Source organism: Entelurus aequoreus, linkage group LG21 (genome assembly GCF_033978785.1).
Source record: "Entelurus aequoreus isolate RoL-2023_Sb linkage group LG21, RoL_Eaeq_v1.1, whole genome shotgun sequence".
NCBI classification, from domain to species: Eukaryota; Metazoa; Chordata; class Actinopteri; order Syngnathiformes; family Syngnathidae; genus Entelurus; species Entelurus aequoreus.
In genome coordinates, this window is record NC_084751.1 from 13,804,744 (window position 1) to 13,819,922 (window position 15,179).

A 15,179-nucleotide genomic window follows, 5' to 3' on the forward strand; every position below is an offset into this window, starting at 1 on the left:
TACAGGTTGTGACCTGAAAATTAACCAACTATGATAATATTGTTATTATAAGCGCCTATTTTAGCGGCACATTGTTAGCAGTGAGCTAATGCAAGCTTACGCTGCTATTGTTGACACACTGAGCCGAGGGCTTCTTCTGCTTCATCTCAAACTTACTAAAAGTACATTATAAATTATAATTCATGCATCCCTCAACTTGTTAGCGGACAAATATGGCCATGGACCGATAGGCTGGTCACAAACGTTGTACAGCTGTTGGTGTCATAAATCAGATATATATGATAATAGCTTCAATTTAGAGAATGTATTTTTTTCCACTCTACTTGTAATTTAATTTATGAATGTATTGTTATTATTTGAATTACCTTCTGTATGTTCTCTCCTAAACAAAACACAGTTGTATCGTCTGCAATTAATATTAACTGTAGGCCTTTAGTAATTTTACAAAAGTCAATTTCGGTAAATGGGTTATACTTGTAAAGCGCTTTTCTACCTTCAAGGTACTCAAAGCGCTTTGACACTATTTCCACATTCACACATTCACACACACATTCACACACTGATGGTGGGAGCTGCCATGCAAGACGCTAACCACGACCCATCAAGAGCAAGGGTGAAGTGTCTTGCTCAAGGACACAACGGACGTGACTAGGTTGGTAGAAGCTGGGGATCGAATCAGGAACCCTGAGGTTGCTGGCACGGCCACTCTCCCAACCGCACCGCATTGATCCTTGTGGTACGCCACAGGATATATTTAGCGTTGTAGACGTGTGTTCGCTTAGCTTCATGCATTGCTTCCTTTTGTTTTAGTAGCTTCTTACCCACTTCAAAACCAACCCTCTGATGCCGTATTGTTCTAATTTTTTGATTAAAATATTGTGATTAATTGTGTCAAATGCTTTAGTTAGGTCCATTAATACTGCAGCTGCACACGGTTTAAGTTGAAATATTAGCTCTGTATCCATAATGACTCTCTGTGAGTATTGCATGTTTGTTTATGAAATTGTCCAATCCGTAATTAAACAGTTTTTCAATAATTTTAGAAAATTGTAGAAGCAAAGAAACAGGTCTGTAATTTGTAAATTGACGTTTGTCTCCAGTCTAATAAATCGGTACAACATTAGCTATTTTTATCTTGTTTTGGGCATTTTCCTGTTTGAAATGATAGCTTACTGATATACAATAATGGTCCTGAGATCTATAGTTTCCATCTCAATTCCATGGCAATCGATTGAAGTCTTGGATTTGCAATTATTCACGATTGTAACTATTTTTCACATTCTGAGGAACATTAAGTTGGGATTTGTATCTAAGGTGTCATTGAAGTCCTCAATTGACAATGGGTCTGGGATCATTTCCTCCAGATTTTGTCCAATATTTACAAAGTATTTATTGATGCTACCACTATTTCTTTCATGTTGTCATTATTTACATTTCCTTCTGAGAAGTATCGGGATCCCTCTCAGTGCCATTTTTAATTATGCTATGAAGTATGCCCCGTAATGCTCTCTTATTGTTTTTGTTCCTGTCTAATAATTGACTGTAATATTATCGTTTTACATGTTCATAATATGCTAGTTAGCTTGTGTTTATACTTGTACTTATTTTCTGCCTCTGTAGATATTTGTGTTATAAATTGTATTTTATTTATTTAATTCTTATTATTTCAAGTATTGTTTAATCCTTTTGTCATCCATGGTTGATTGTTATTTCTCTGCTTTCTACTGAGTTGTTTCCATGGACAATGTTTGTCATAAAGTATTATGAACGTGTTTAAACAATTATCATATGCTTCATCAACATAATTTTCATTGTACACATTGTCCCAATGTTGCTTTTCTAGCTCATTTTTGAAAGCAATCATACTCTTCTCTGTGCAAAGTCTTGGAAATGTCTTGTTGTCAGCCATGTTCTCCTCCTTGTAGTTTCCATCATAGACTGTGAAACTGTCAGATGATCACTGATGTTGGTTATAAGTAGACCACTTCTTTTATTACCCTTAGTAAAACATAGTATCAATAAGTGTGGCACAGTGTCCTGTGATTCTGCTTTTGTTATTTTAGGATATACACTGACGCTATACATTGTATCAATGAAGTCATCAATGGACTTTTGCTTATTAGTGTTCAATAAGTCAATATTGAAGTCACCACATAAGAAAATTACTTTATCACCAATGTCCATAAAATGTGCTTTGACTAAGTCTTCAAGAGGTTGAATACTTGACTTAGGTGACCTATATATACAACTGATGAATATGTTGTTGCTTTTTTCCTGATGTATTTAAATGGTAATGCGTTGTAAGATATTATCAATAACAAATGACATGTTTTTTTTACCACTTTGTAGTTCAGGTTTGTCATCTCATACTGTTTTTGTTGGTTCTGTTGATGTAATTTAATTCATATCTTTAAAGATCAAAATCTACTCTTTGTTTATCATCACTCCATGTTTCTGTGACAGCGATCATTTTGAAGGGTTTGTTGATTTGTTCTAGAAAGTGCTTCATGCTGTTGTAATTTGCATACAAGCTTCTGCAATTGAAATGAATAATTGATCATTTGTTGTCACATTTAATGTTGCTATCATATTGTTCATCTGTATCATAAAAACAATTATTACGGATGTGGGAGAAAAAAACAACATATTTGGCTCTATATCATTATTCAAATCCTGTTTTATGGTCTTTGTTGCAGAGGTTTTTCCGTTCCATATTTTCTTGTTCAACAATATTTGATGTTGTTTCAATAACTTCTATAAAAGTAGGTGGATGTGCTCTTGAATCTAGGTCTTCTTGTTTAGTGATCCCTTGGAACATGGTAGTGTTGGTGTTGAATGGAGGATGTTTGTTTTCCGTCATACTCCATTATCATCGTCATTGTCGAAGCAGTGTCAACTATTTGCCCAGGTCCTTGATGTCTTAGACAACAAGTACTCCTGCTTCTGGACCGCCAATCAGTTTAGATTTCCTGTTGTTTTGCGGCTATAAATAGAAACATTTAAAGACGGAACAAGCTTACTCTTTATTAAAAAAAAATAAAACAAACATTTATTTTGGCGATCAGCATACCTAACGACCTCCATTACAGCAAAAAAAAAAAACTGCATTTCTTAGTATCTTAAGTAACAGTATCAGTATTATTATCACTTAAAGGCCTACTGAAATGATTTTTTTTTATTTAAACGGGAATAACAGATCCATTCTATGTGTCATACTTGATCATTTCGCGATATTGCCATATTTTTGCTGAAAGGATTTAGTAGAGAAAATCGACGATAAAGTTCGCAACTTTTGCTCGCTGATAAAAAAAAGCCTTGCCTGTACCGGAAGTAGCGTGACGTCACAGGAGCTAGGATTCCTCACAATTCCCCGTTGTTTACAATGGAGCGAGAGAGATTCGGACCGAGAAAGTGATGATTACCCCATTAATTTGAGCGAGGATGAAAGATTCGTAGATGAGGAACGTTACAGTGAAGGACTTGAGAGGCAGCGATGGACGTATCTTTTTTCGCTCTGACCGTAACTTAGGTACAAGCTGGCTCATTGGATTCCACACTCTCCTTTTTCTATTGTAGATCACAGATTTGTATTTTAAACCACCTCGGATACTATATCCTCTTGAAAATGAGAGTCGAGAACGCGAAATGGACATTCAGTGCCTTTTATCTCCACGACAATACATCGGCAAAATGCTTTAGCTACGAGCTAACGTGATAGCATCTTGCTTTAACTGCATATAGAAACAAAAGAAATAAACCCCTGACTGGAAGTATAGATAGAAAATCAACAATACTATTAAACCGTGGACATGTAAATACACGGTTAATGCTTTCCAGGCTGGCGAAGGTTAACAATGCTGTGCTAACGACGCCATTGAAGCTAACTTAGCAACCGGACTGCACAGAGCTATGCTAAAAACATTAGCTCTCCACCTACGCCAGCCAGCCCTCATTTGCTCATCAACACCCGTGCTCACCTGCGTTCCAGCGATCGGCAGAAGGACGAAGGACTTCACCCGATGCGTTTGGCGTCCCGGAGACGTAGGAAGTCAAGGTGAGGTCGGCGGCTAGCGCGGCTAGCGCTCCAACAAAGTCCTCCTGGTTGTGTTGCTGTAGTCCGCTGCTAATACACTGATCCCACCTACAACTGTCTTCTTTGCAGCCTTCATTGTTCATTAAAAAAATTGCAAAAGATGTCCAGAATACTGTGGAATTATGAAATGAAAACAGAGCTTTTTGTATAGGATTCTACGGGGTACCATAACTTCCGTTACTCGGACTTCGTCACGCGCATACGTCATCATACCGCAATGTTTCAGCCGGATATTTCCCGGGAATTTTAAAATGTCACTTTATAAGTTAACCCGGCTGTATTGGCATGTGTTGCAATGTTAAGATTTCATCATTGATATATAAACTATCAGACTGCGTGGTCGGTAGTAGTGGCTTTCAGTAGGCCTTTAAAGACAACGCTAAACATGTTACACACGAGCACAAGCCAGGAACAGGCATGCTAATAGTATTCGATAAGTCCATTAACCGACGATAAATGAAAAGTCGGTAAGTTTTCCAGCGTTGATAAATTGCCATGTGTATGTTTCAAGAGCATTCACGCAGGGCCACTGGCCGGTTAGCGTCACACAGTGCAGCTAGTTAGCATTTAGCAGCTAACATGGACAACATGATCACAAAACCAAATTCCACCGCACCGATGTGGGAATATTTCAGTTAAAGTTAAAGTACCAATGATTGTCACACACTAGGTGTGGTGAAATGTGTCCTCTGCATTTGACCCATCCCCTTGTTCACCCCCCTGGGAGGTGAGGAGAGCAGTGAGCAGCAGCGGTGGCCGCGCTCGGAAATCATTTTTGGTGATTTAACCCCCAATTCCAACCCTCGATGCTGAGTGTCAAGCAGGGAGGTAATGGGTCCCATTTTTATAGTCTTTGGTATGACTCAGCCGGGGTTTGAACTCACGACCTAACAAATCTCAGGGCAGACATTCTAACCACAAGGCCACTGAGTAGCATTTGGAACCTTTGGAACAAGATGAGCCTATCAACACCAAGAAGCCAGTTTGCCGAATGTGCAACAACGCCCACTTGAAACACAACCACTCGACAGTCCGAACTCACTTCGCAGTCAGTTGGTGTTTGGTGAAGAAGCCAGGGGACAGGTCAGTGTAAACAAAACAATGCAAAATAGTGTGCTCTCATAGACATACATTACCAAAGACATGCTGCTATTTAATACTGTATAAAACTAGTATTTTTAAAGATGCTGTGTTTGTAGGTCAATATGTCGTCAAGCTGTTAGCCTAGCTAATAGCTAAGCTAACAGCTAAGCTAACTTTGAACAACACCAACAACTAAGTGCTGAGTAAAGTTTAAGAAGTGTGGATGGAACCATGTAACAGAAGAAAGCATATTTTAACAGAACATTAACAAGTAGATTAATCAGAGTTATAAAGAGAGGATAATACAACAACAACAACTGTTAGTGTGTCAGCATTGTCACAGTCAGTACATGAAATGTAAGAGGAGGGCAGGTCGATCCAGTAATTGGTGGTGTTGATACTTAGGGTAGTATCAGTATATGATCGATACCAGATTGATTCGGTCAATATTTTTCTATTCTCAAAATCCTTTTTTTGGGTGCTAATAAGGGATGATGTTTGATAAGAAATTATCGAGTTCGAGCCTATTACCGAATCCTCTTATCGAACCGATTCCTAATCGATTCTGTTATCGAGTCCAGATAGGTTGTTGTATATGGAAAAAAACACACAATATTTGGTTTAACCAAAGCTCACTTTTATTACATAAGAAAAAAAAAATCTAATAAATTAATAAATATTGACTGTTGTTACCCAAAGTATATTAAGTGGGATTTTTAAGAAAAACAAGTATATACAGTAACACAAAAACAACCTGTCTCTGTGATCACTATAGGTGTATAAATAATACTATAGTGTTAAATAGAATCAGTCCCTCGGGCACAAAACTGAAAATAATACAGCTCTCCAAAAAGTGCACTTCTGCTGCTATTTGACATAACTGTTTGTTGTGATGCTTTGACATTGTTGCACTTTATTTCTTTATTGAAAGAAAATTCTATGAAGAGAAAAGTTGTTTGCAAATGTGGTTACAATGCTAAAAAATGAAAAGTTAAAGCTAAAAAAAGAAATACACTTTATTGAGTTAACATTATTTCTTTATAGGGGGAAAGATGTGATGTTATGAGCTAGGGAATATAACAACTACACTACCCAGCATGCAATGGGAGTGACAAGCATGCGCGGTAGCCCCGGAAAGTGTTGTTGCATGTCGCCACCCGGCAGCTAAGAATGAGGTTATGAGCACGTTGTGAAAGTAAACGTCAAGAACTCAGCCAACACGCCTCGTCTGCATTATTTATAATTAGACAGACAACACATATACAGTGTGATTTTGTTTTGTTTACAAGGAAAGAGAAACAAAAGTTAAAAAAGGGAGATATGTTGTATATATATGTATATGCTGCAGTTGCTTTAAGAACGTTGTGACAGCTGCCGTAAAGGAGGTGCGTTGCTAGCTTGGTTGCTATGTTTCCGGTTGGTCGTAAAAGTGTTCGTCATGTGTTTGTACCCTGCTCAAATCTCTCAGTAAAGTTATTCATTGGATTATACCTTTTGTTTTGAACTTCATTACACCTTGGAGCACTTTTTCCGGCCCCTGCTTTCGCTATCTGCGCCTAATGACTGAGCTACGTGACGTAATTTCTTGTGATTTCTCACGGGGCATTTCTGGTCGGGACGGGATTGGTCCCAGGGATTCGAATAAAGAAGCAACTCTTTTTCTTTACAATAGTGGTTTCGATAACGGGAACCGGTTCTCAAAAAGGAATACGAGTCCGAGGACTCGGTTCTTTTCTTATCGAACAACCGGGAAAACCGGTTTCGAGTATCATCCCTATTGCTAATATTTACAAACTCAGGGGATAATTTCCTGGACTCAGGAGGACTTTGAGGGAAGAAAATAAAACAAAGGATTTAAATTAGTAGTGGATAGTACCGTATTTTCCGGACCATAGGGCACACCTGATTATAAGGCGCACTGCCGATGAATGGTCTATTTTCGATCTTTTTTCATATATTAGGCGCACCGGATTATAGGGCGCATCGAAGGAGTCATATTATTTTTATTTTTGAATTTTTAACACTTCCTTGTGGTCTACATAACATGTAATGGTGGTTCTTTGGTCAAAATGTTGCATAGATTATGTTTTACAGATCATCTTCAAGCCACATTCTGACAGTCGCTTCCGGATGCGCCGTTTTGTGGGCGGTCTTATTTACGTGGCTCACCTTCGGCAGCGTCTTCTCCCCGTCATCTTTGTTGTAACGGTGTAGCGTGCAAGGACGGGAGTGGAAGAAGTGTCAAAAGATGGAGCTAACTGTTTTAATGACATTCAGACTTTACTTAAATCCATAACGGAGCAGCATCTCCTCATCCGGAAACAACAACAACACCGAAAATGTGTCCCGACCAGAACTCTCTAATAACTAAAGTTCCTTGGGTGAATAATGTAAACTCACTACACCGGTATGTTTTAGCGCTTTCATGGCGAGTTTACTGACAGATATAAGTAAGAACTTTACACTACTTTGTATTAGAAATGGCAACAGCGGAGGATGAATGTCCCATAACAAGAAGAAAGAGAAAAATAAGAAGCTTATCGACTACGGTGTCGGTACGGACTACAAAGGCGGACTCGCACCATTTTTCAGGGTTTATGCAGATCCCAAATACAGATCAGCAGGTACCTTCTTACCAGAAGGTAAGAAAATGTGCTTTTGCATAATATTGCGAAACAAAACGCCAGATAGTATGTCTTACCTTATACACACACCATAATAATACTCGTATGTTGAAGCACATCAAGCGGTGTGGCTTCATAGCTTACCAAAGTCGTACTAAAACATTTTGATAGATTTTTGTTGAAATGAGCATTTTCAATGGAACATATAAAATGTTGGTGTTGTTTACTTAAATCGTATTGCCATCATAGTGCAGCCTACACATATCTCTTATGTTTGACTGCCATCTACTGGTCACACTTATCATTACACCATGTACCAAATAAAATAGCTTTGAGGTTGGTAAGTTCAACCAAACTTGTTCCTTACATTAGGCGCACCGGGTTACAAGGCGCACTGTCAAGTTTTGAGGGGGAAAAAAAGGATTTTAAGTGTTCCTTATAGTCCGGAAAATATGGTATATAATACATGTGATTGGTATAAGTATCGACCGATATCCCTCATGGATGATTGGCCTTGGAATCGGCAGCATAAAACCCTGATGAAATGTAATGTTGTTATTGTCTATGTTAGCCTTCAAGGCAAAACATTTGACAAAATGTGAGTAGGACTGCACATGCTGCTAACGAGTGCGTGGGTGGTCTTGACCGAAGCCAAAGTCAGACATCCAGGCTGGGCCATCTGGGAGCTGGCAATCCACCTCACCGCCAATTTTCAAAATCGAGCCCGCAAAGCGAGGACAACCACCGCTGAGCAACATCATCTTATGTGTTTGCTATTTAAAATAGCACACAGCTCTATTTTACTAACCAGAGGACTTACCTCGTTTGTCCAGATTGTGCATCAACTCCTCCTGCTTGATGTCGGCGTGTCCTCCGTAGCCCATCCCGACCCCGTAATCCTCCTGGATCTTCCCGTCGCTCAGTTTGCTGTGCAGCTGGTTGGGGGTGGAGTTCAACGAGCGTCCCACCGGGTCGTCGTCGTCGCAGTCGTAGTCGTCGAGGATGGGCGTCTCCCGTATGGGCACGCCGATAACGGAGCCGCTGTGCTGGTGAGTTCCCCGCGAGCCCCGGTAGCTGTCCCGCCCCTGGGGCCCGAGCAGGACCGAGGGGATGTAGTGGATCTCGTGGGTGGCCTCCGTGCTGGCGCTCTTCTGGGGGATGCGCCGGCGCTTGCACCATCGGTGGCGGGTGTAGAGGACGAGGGTGAAGAGGAGAATGAGAAGGAGCAGGGCGATGAGGCCTCCCTGGGGGAAGATACAGCAATACCAATATCAGCATTAAACTGCGCTGGGTATTACTTTTTTTTACAAAGATGAATTATATTAATATTTCATTCATCATAGCAAAAAAAAGACAAATATTTCCGAAGAATAGTGTACAGTAGGGAAGGGAGTTACATGGTGGATCTCGCATGAGAGGAAGAGGGGAGGTAATCATTTTGCAATGCTGTCTGCTGAAAATGATGGAAAGCGCCACTATGTGGACCCTGTGTTCAAAGTTGGAATTGCCACAAAACACATGTTCAGTTCAGTTTCAGTTTATTTCGAACATGCATACGATACAATGTAATGCATCACGCAATTCCAGTTGTTTCATTACAGCACGTCCGAAAAGGAGTAGGAAGAAGCAGAGCTTATCTAATCCGACCCCTGTTCATACCATAGCAATTGTATCCAATTTCGGTGTTCTCTGTAACAGAACAGTGAATACATAAATAATATACCAGTAAGCAAAAAAATATTAAATAAATAAATAATAAATAATAATAATAATAATAATAATAATAATAATAATAATAATAATAATAATAATAAATAAAAAAAGGAGGAAAAAAAAAAGGGTTCAAGATGTTCATCATAATTCTTGTTCTGCGTACTTTGTGAACACTTGTAGTTTGAACAGTCTCTTAAACTGAACTATATTGGTGCTTTGTTTGATTTCTTTGGTTAATCCGTTCCAACTTTACGATTTTAAGATTTACATTTAAAGTGTATAGTGCACCCTTAGGGCGGTATAGCTCGGTAGGTAGAGCAGCCGTGCCAGCAACTTGAGGGTTCCAGGTTCGATCCCCGCTTCCGCCATCCTAGTCACTGCCGTTGTGTCCTTGGGCAAGACACTTTACCCACCTGCTCCCGGTGCCACCCACACTGGTTTAAATGTAACTTAGATATTGGGTTTCACTATGTAAAAGCGCTTTGAGTCACTAGAGAAAAGCGCTATATAAATAATCATTCACTTCACTTCACCCATGCAAATCGTTACGTTTCATGTGTCAGGTAAACTGCAACGAATAATCCCTTTTTAACTGTATTTTTCTATTTTTTTTAATGGCCTGGAAGTGGAAACACAATGTTTACATTGGGTTGAACGCATGCCTCTGCCCTAAAGTTGTGGGGTTTTTTCTACAACAAGTATCCATATTTGCCACAACGGCTGTCATGATCGCTTCAGGAAAATTAAGAAGATTTAATGAGATTTGCCTCATTCCCAGCACGAATGCATAGCTAACGAGCTCGGTTCGTAAGCAAAGAAACAGGTGGAGAATGCCTGGAGTATATCATCCGTACAAAAACGACAAACATCCCTTTTAACGTCATCACCTGGTAGATGTCGGTGTGCTCGCGGCATATTCAGACTGGTGAGTTTGAATCAAAGCATGTTTTATTCTGTTTCACCCGTAGCATTTGTTACAAAATTACTGTTAAGTGTTTGCTTAAAGGCCTACTGAAACCCACTACTACCGACCACTCAGTCTGATAGTTTATATATCAATGATGAAATCTTAACATTGCAACACATGCCAATATCGTTAACTTATAAAGTGCAATTTTAAATTTCCCGCCACACTTCCGGTTAAAAACGTTTTATTATGCTGACGTATGCGTGTGACGTCACGAGGGCAAGGGAAGTATTCGGAGCCCGGAGAATCCTATACAACAAGCTCTGTTTTCATTTCATAATTCCACAGTATTATGGACATCTGTGTTGGTGAATCTTTTGCAATTTGTTTAATGAACAATGGAGGCTGCAAAGAAGAACGTTGTAGGTGGGATCGGTGTATTAGCGGCTGGCTGTAGCAACACAACAAGGACTACTTACTTGGATAGCAGACGCCTAGCCGATGCTAGCCACGGATGAAGTCCTTTGTCGCGCCGTCGATCGCTGGAACGCAGGTGTTGATGAGCAGATGAGGGTTGGCTGGCGTAGGTGGAGCGCTAATGTTTTTATCATAGCTCTGTGAGGTCCGGTTGCTAAGTTGCTAAGTTAGCCTTAGCGTCGTTAGCAACAGCATTGTTAAGCTTTACCAGGCTGAGAATTATTAACCGTGTAGTTACATGTACATGGTTTAATAGTATTGTTGATCTTCTGTCTATCCTTCCAGTCAGGGATTTATGTATTTTGTTTCTATCTGCATTTGAGAACGATGCTATCACGTTAGCTCAGTAGCTAAGTGTGTCACCGATGTATTGTCGTGGAGATAAAAGTCACTGTGAATGTCCATTTCGCGTTCTCGACTCTCATTTTCAAGAGGATATAGTATCCGAGGTGGTTTAAAATACAAATCCGTGATCCACAATAGAAAAAGGAGAGAGTGTGGAATCCAATGAGCCAGCTTGTAACTAAGTTACGGTCAGAGCGAAAAAAGATACGTCCTGCACTGCCTCTAGTTCTTCACTCTAACGTTCCTCATCCACAAATCTTTCATCCTCGCTCAAATTAATGGGGTAATCGTCGCTTTGTCGCTCCGAATCTCTCTCTCTCCATTGTAAACAAAGGAAAATTGTGAGGAATATTACCTCCTGTCACGTCACGCTACTTCCGGTACAGGCAAGGCTTTTTTTATCAGCGAGCAAAAGTTGCGAACTTTATCGTCGATTTTCTCTACTAAATCCTTTCAGCAAAAATATGGCAATATCGCGAAATGATCAAGTATGACACATAGAATGGACCTGCTATTCCCATTTAAATAAAAAAAATCATTTCAGTAGGCCTTTAAGCGAGCTACAGCGCAGCTACAAAAAACGTACAGTAAAAAGCATGTTTACTTTTAGTCATAGCTAATAGGGCTGTGAAACTTAGGGCACCGCGCGATTCGATTCAATTATTGGGGGTAACGATTTGATTCAAAATCAATACTTTTTTAATACCATTGGATGCCAGTTCTATGATTAACGACATTCCTTCATAAAATAGACAGCTCCGATCAATTTATATATTACTTAAAATAAAACTGGTTCCTGATTCCCAAACATTTAATAAAGTCAAATACAAATACAAAAAATATTTTCTAAAGTAAATATGTGCAGACAATATGGGCATCTATATCAACAATATGATTGATTGCCTGATTGATGATTGCCTGAGTGGCTGGACAGGACGGATTGAAAAAAAAAAATGAACAAATGAAATCAAAATAAAATATTTTTTTATTTTTATTTGTAATGATTCTATCCATCCATCCATGGAACTGTTTAGCAGGTGCTAGTCGTCGTTTCCTGAGCCGTTCTCACTCATGCAACTTAAGAAAATAAAAGTTATTTGATTTCAGGAGTTCAATCAAGACAAATAGACCAATCAAAGGCTAAGGAAGTTTGTGCAGTGCAGTTCATCTTTCGATTAGAGAGTGAATCAGTAATATTTTGAAATTTAAATATGTCACTCGGTGTGTGTTCATGACCAGGTTGGGTCATACCATGTTCATAAATGGTGATGATGAGTCCCAGATCCAAACCAGTTAAGAACTTCCATGTCTAAACATTATTTATATGCTACAGAAAAAAAAGCTACTTAGTTCAATCAGCAATTTTTTTTTACCAGCTCAACCTGAAAATAATGAGAGAAGATCCACACATGAGAAATGTGCTGCATTTTCTCTTAGCTTTGTAGTGCAGGTGCGTCTGATATTAATGTCTCATGCAAAGGCTCCTAAAGTTAGTCACACACGATCAATGTCTAGCAATTTCCTCGCTTATTTTACTTTTTTTTCTTTTCTTTTTTTTTTTCTCTCTCTTTCTGCCAATTTCTGAGTCCAGGAAATTCATGTGGAGCATCGCATTTCTCCACGGTTCATTCGATATCTCACCATCACAAAAACATCAACAACAGCGTGCCATTCATGCACCAGGCTGGACGATAAAGGAAATCCATACGCTCTTACAGAGGAGCAGAAAGAAAGGGAAGGCATGACTTGTTCTTTGACTAGAGGGATGAGAAAAGATGGCGGTCATCTTTTATCTGGATTCGTTCTACTCGACAGTGGAAAACCTCCGAGGATATTTCAGGTGAGATAATTACTACATTATGATGATATACATTTGTCACTGTGAGATGGCAGTGTTATTGTAGCAAAACAATTTGTAAATGTGTATCTATATATGTGTGTGTGTGTGTGTGTGTGTGTGTGTGTGTGTGTGTGTGTGTGTGTGTGTGTGTGTGTGTGTGTGTGTGTTCTGGCAATGCTTACTTAATGGGGACATTGCTCTGTTTACACAGTCACCTTTAGGGGACCTCTGACGGTATGGGGACAAAAAAAACAGGTCCCCTTTTTAAATGATAGTCAGATCCACTCTAAAGATGTGGTTTAAAGGCCTACTGAAACCCACTAGTACCGACCACGCAGTCTGATAGTTTATATATCAATGATGAAATCTTAACATTGCAACACATGCCAGTAACTTATAAAGTGCAATTTTTAATTTCCCGGGAAATATCCGGCTGAACACGTCTCGGTATGATGACGTTTGCGCGTGACGTCACGGATTGAACGGAAGTATTGGTTTTGTCCCAATACAAACAGGGTCTGTTTTCATCGAAAAATTCCACAGTATTCTGGACATCTGTGTTGGTGAATCATTTGCAATTTGTTTAATGGACAATGTAAAAAGCAAAGAAGAAAGTTGTAGGTGGGATCGGTGTATTAGCGGCTGGCTACAGCAACACAACCAGGAGGACTTTGAGTCAGATAGCAGACGCGCTATCCGACGCTAGCCGCCGACTACACCAATGATCGGGTGAAGTAATTCCTCGCGCCGTCGATCGCTGGAACGCAGGTGAGCACGGGTCGTGATGAGCAGATGAGGGCTGGCATAGGTGGAGAGCTAATGTTTTTAGCACAGCTCTGTCGAGGTCCCGTAGCTAAGTTAGCTTCAATGGCGTCGTTAGCAACAGCATTGCTAGGCTTCGCCAGGCTGGACAGCATTAACCGTGTGGTTACAGGTCCAGGGTTTGGTTCGGTGTCTCCTGATAGTAGAAGTAATAATAGTATTGTTGATCTTCTGTCTATCCTTCCAGTCAGGGGCATGTTTCTTCTGTTTCTATCCGCAGTTAAGCACGATGCTATCACGTTAGCTCCGAAGCCAAAGTGCTTCACCGATGTATTGTCGTGGAGATAAAAGTCACTGTGAATGTCCATTTCGCGTTGTCGACTCTCATTTTCAAGAGGATATAGTATCCGAGGTGGTTTAAAATATAAATCTGTGATCCACCATAGAAAAAGGAGAAAGTGTGGAATCCAATGAGCGAGCCCTTGTACCTAAGTTATGGTCAGAGCGAAAAAAGATACACCCTGGCGTCCTGCACTGCACTCTAGTCCTTCACTCTCACTTTCCTCATCCACAAATCTTTCATCTTCGCTCAAATTAATGGGGTAATCGTCGCTTTCTTGGTCCGAATCGCTCTCGCTGCTGGTGTAAACAATGTGTAGATGTGAGGAGCTCTTCAACCTGTGACGTCACGCTACTTCCGGTACAGGCAAGGCTTTTTTGTCAGCGACCAAAAGTTGCGAACTTTATCGTCGATGTTCTCTACTAAATCCTTTCAGCAAAAATATGGCAATATCGCGAAATGATCAAGTATGACACATAGAATGGACCTGCTATCCCCGTTTAAATAAGAACATTTCATTTCAGTAGGCCTTTAAGGTAAGATAAAATAATCCTTTAAAGATCCCACAACAGGGAAATTTGGGTTACTTTGTTTACGTGTTTCAAATATTGGTAAAAGAGAAAATTAATTTTCTTGAAAAGTGAAACATTTGTTATCCTGGCATTAATAGTACTGTGATTATGTATGGTATCCATCCTTAGATAAAACTACTATATTTTTCCAAAAACAAAATCTGGTTTAGTGTTGCTTAGGATGACATTTTCATACATCATGATTATAAAACATTATTACCTTAAAGTATGATTCACATTCAGAATTTTCCATCCTTCTATATATGGAAGTTGGAGTTGCAGACAACTTCATTACTGCTAAATAGCAGTTTTCAGTAATGTCACAGAAGATGCAGGATTTGCTTTAACATTTAAAAGTGGTGAAACTTCCTATGAGACAGTGGTTCTCAAACTTTTTTTGTCATCCCCCACTTTGGACAAGGG

General features: G+C 39.7%; 1 protein-coding gene across 3 annotated transcripts in view; it reads right to left on the reverse strand.

The window, feature by feature from the left end:
* Nucleotides 1–15,179, reverse strand: part of LOC133638425 (astrotactin-2-like) — a 910,889-nt gene that overhangs the window by 541,908 nt on the left and 353,802 nt on the right. For all 3 annotated transcript variants that reach the window (XM_062031014.1, XM_062031015.1, XM_062031013.1), the window contains exon 4: nt 8,621–9,044. In XM_062031014.1, the coding sequence (XP_061886998.1) occupies nt 8,621–9,044 (424 nt within the window). The remainder of the gene's footprint in view (nt 1–8,620; nt 9,045–15,179) is intronic.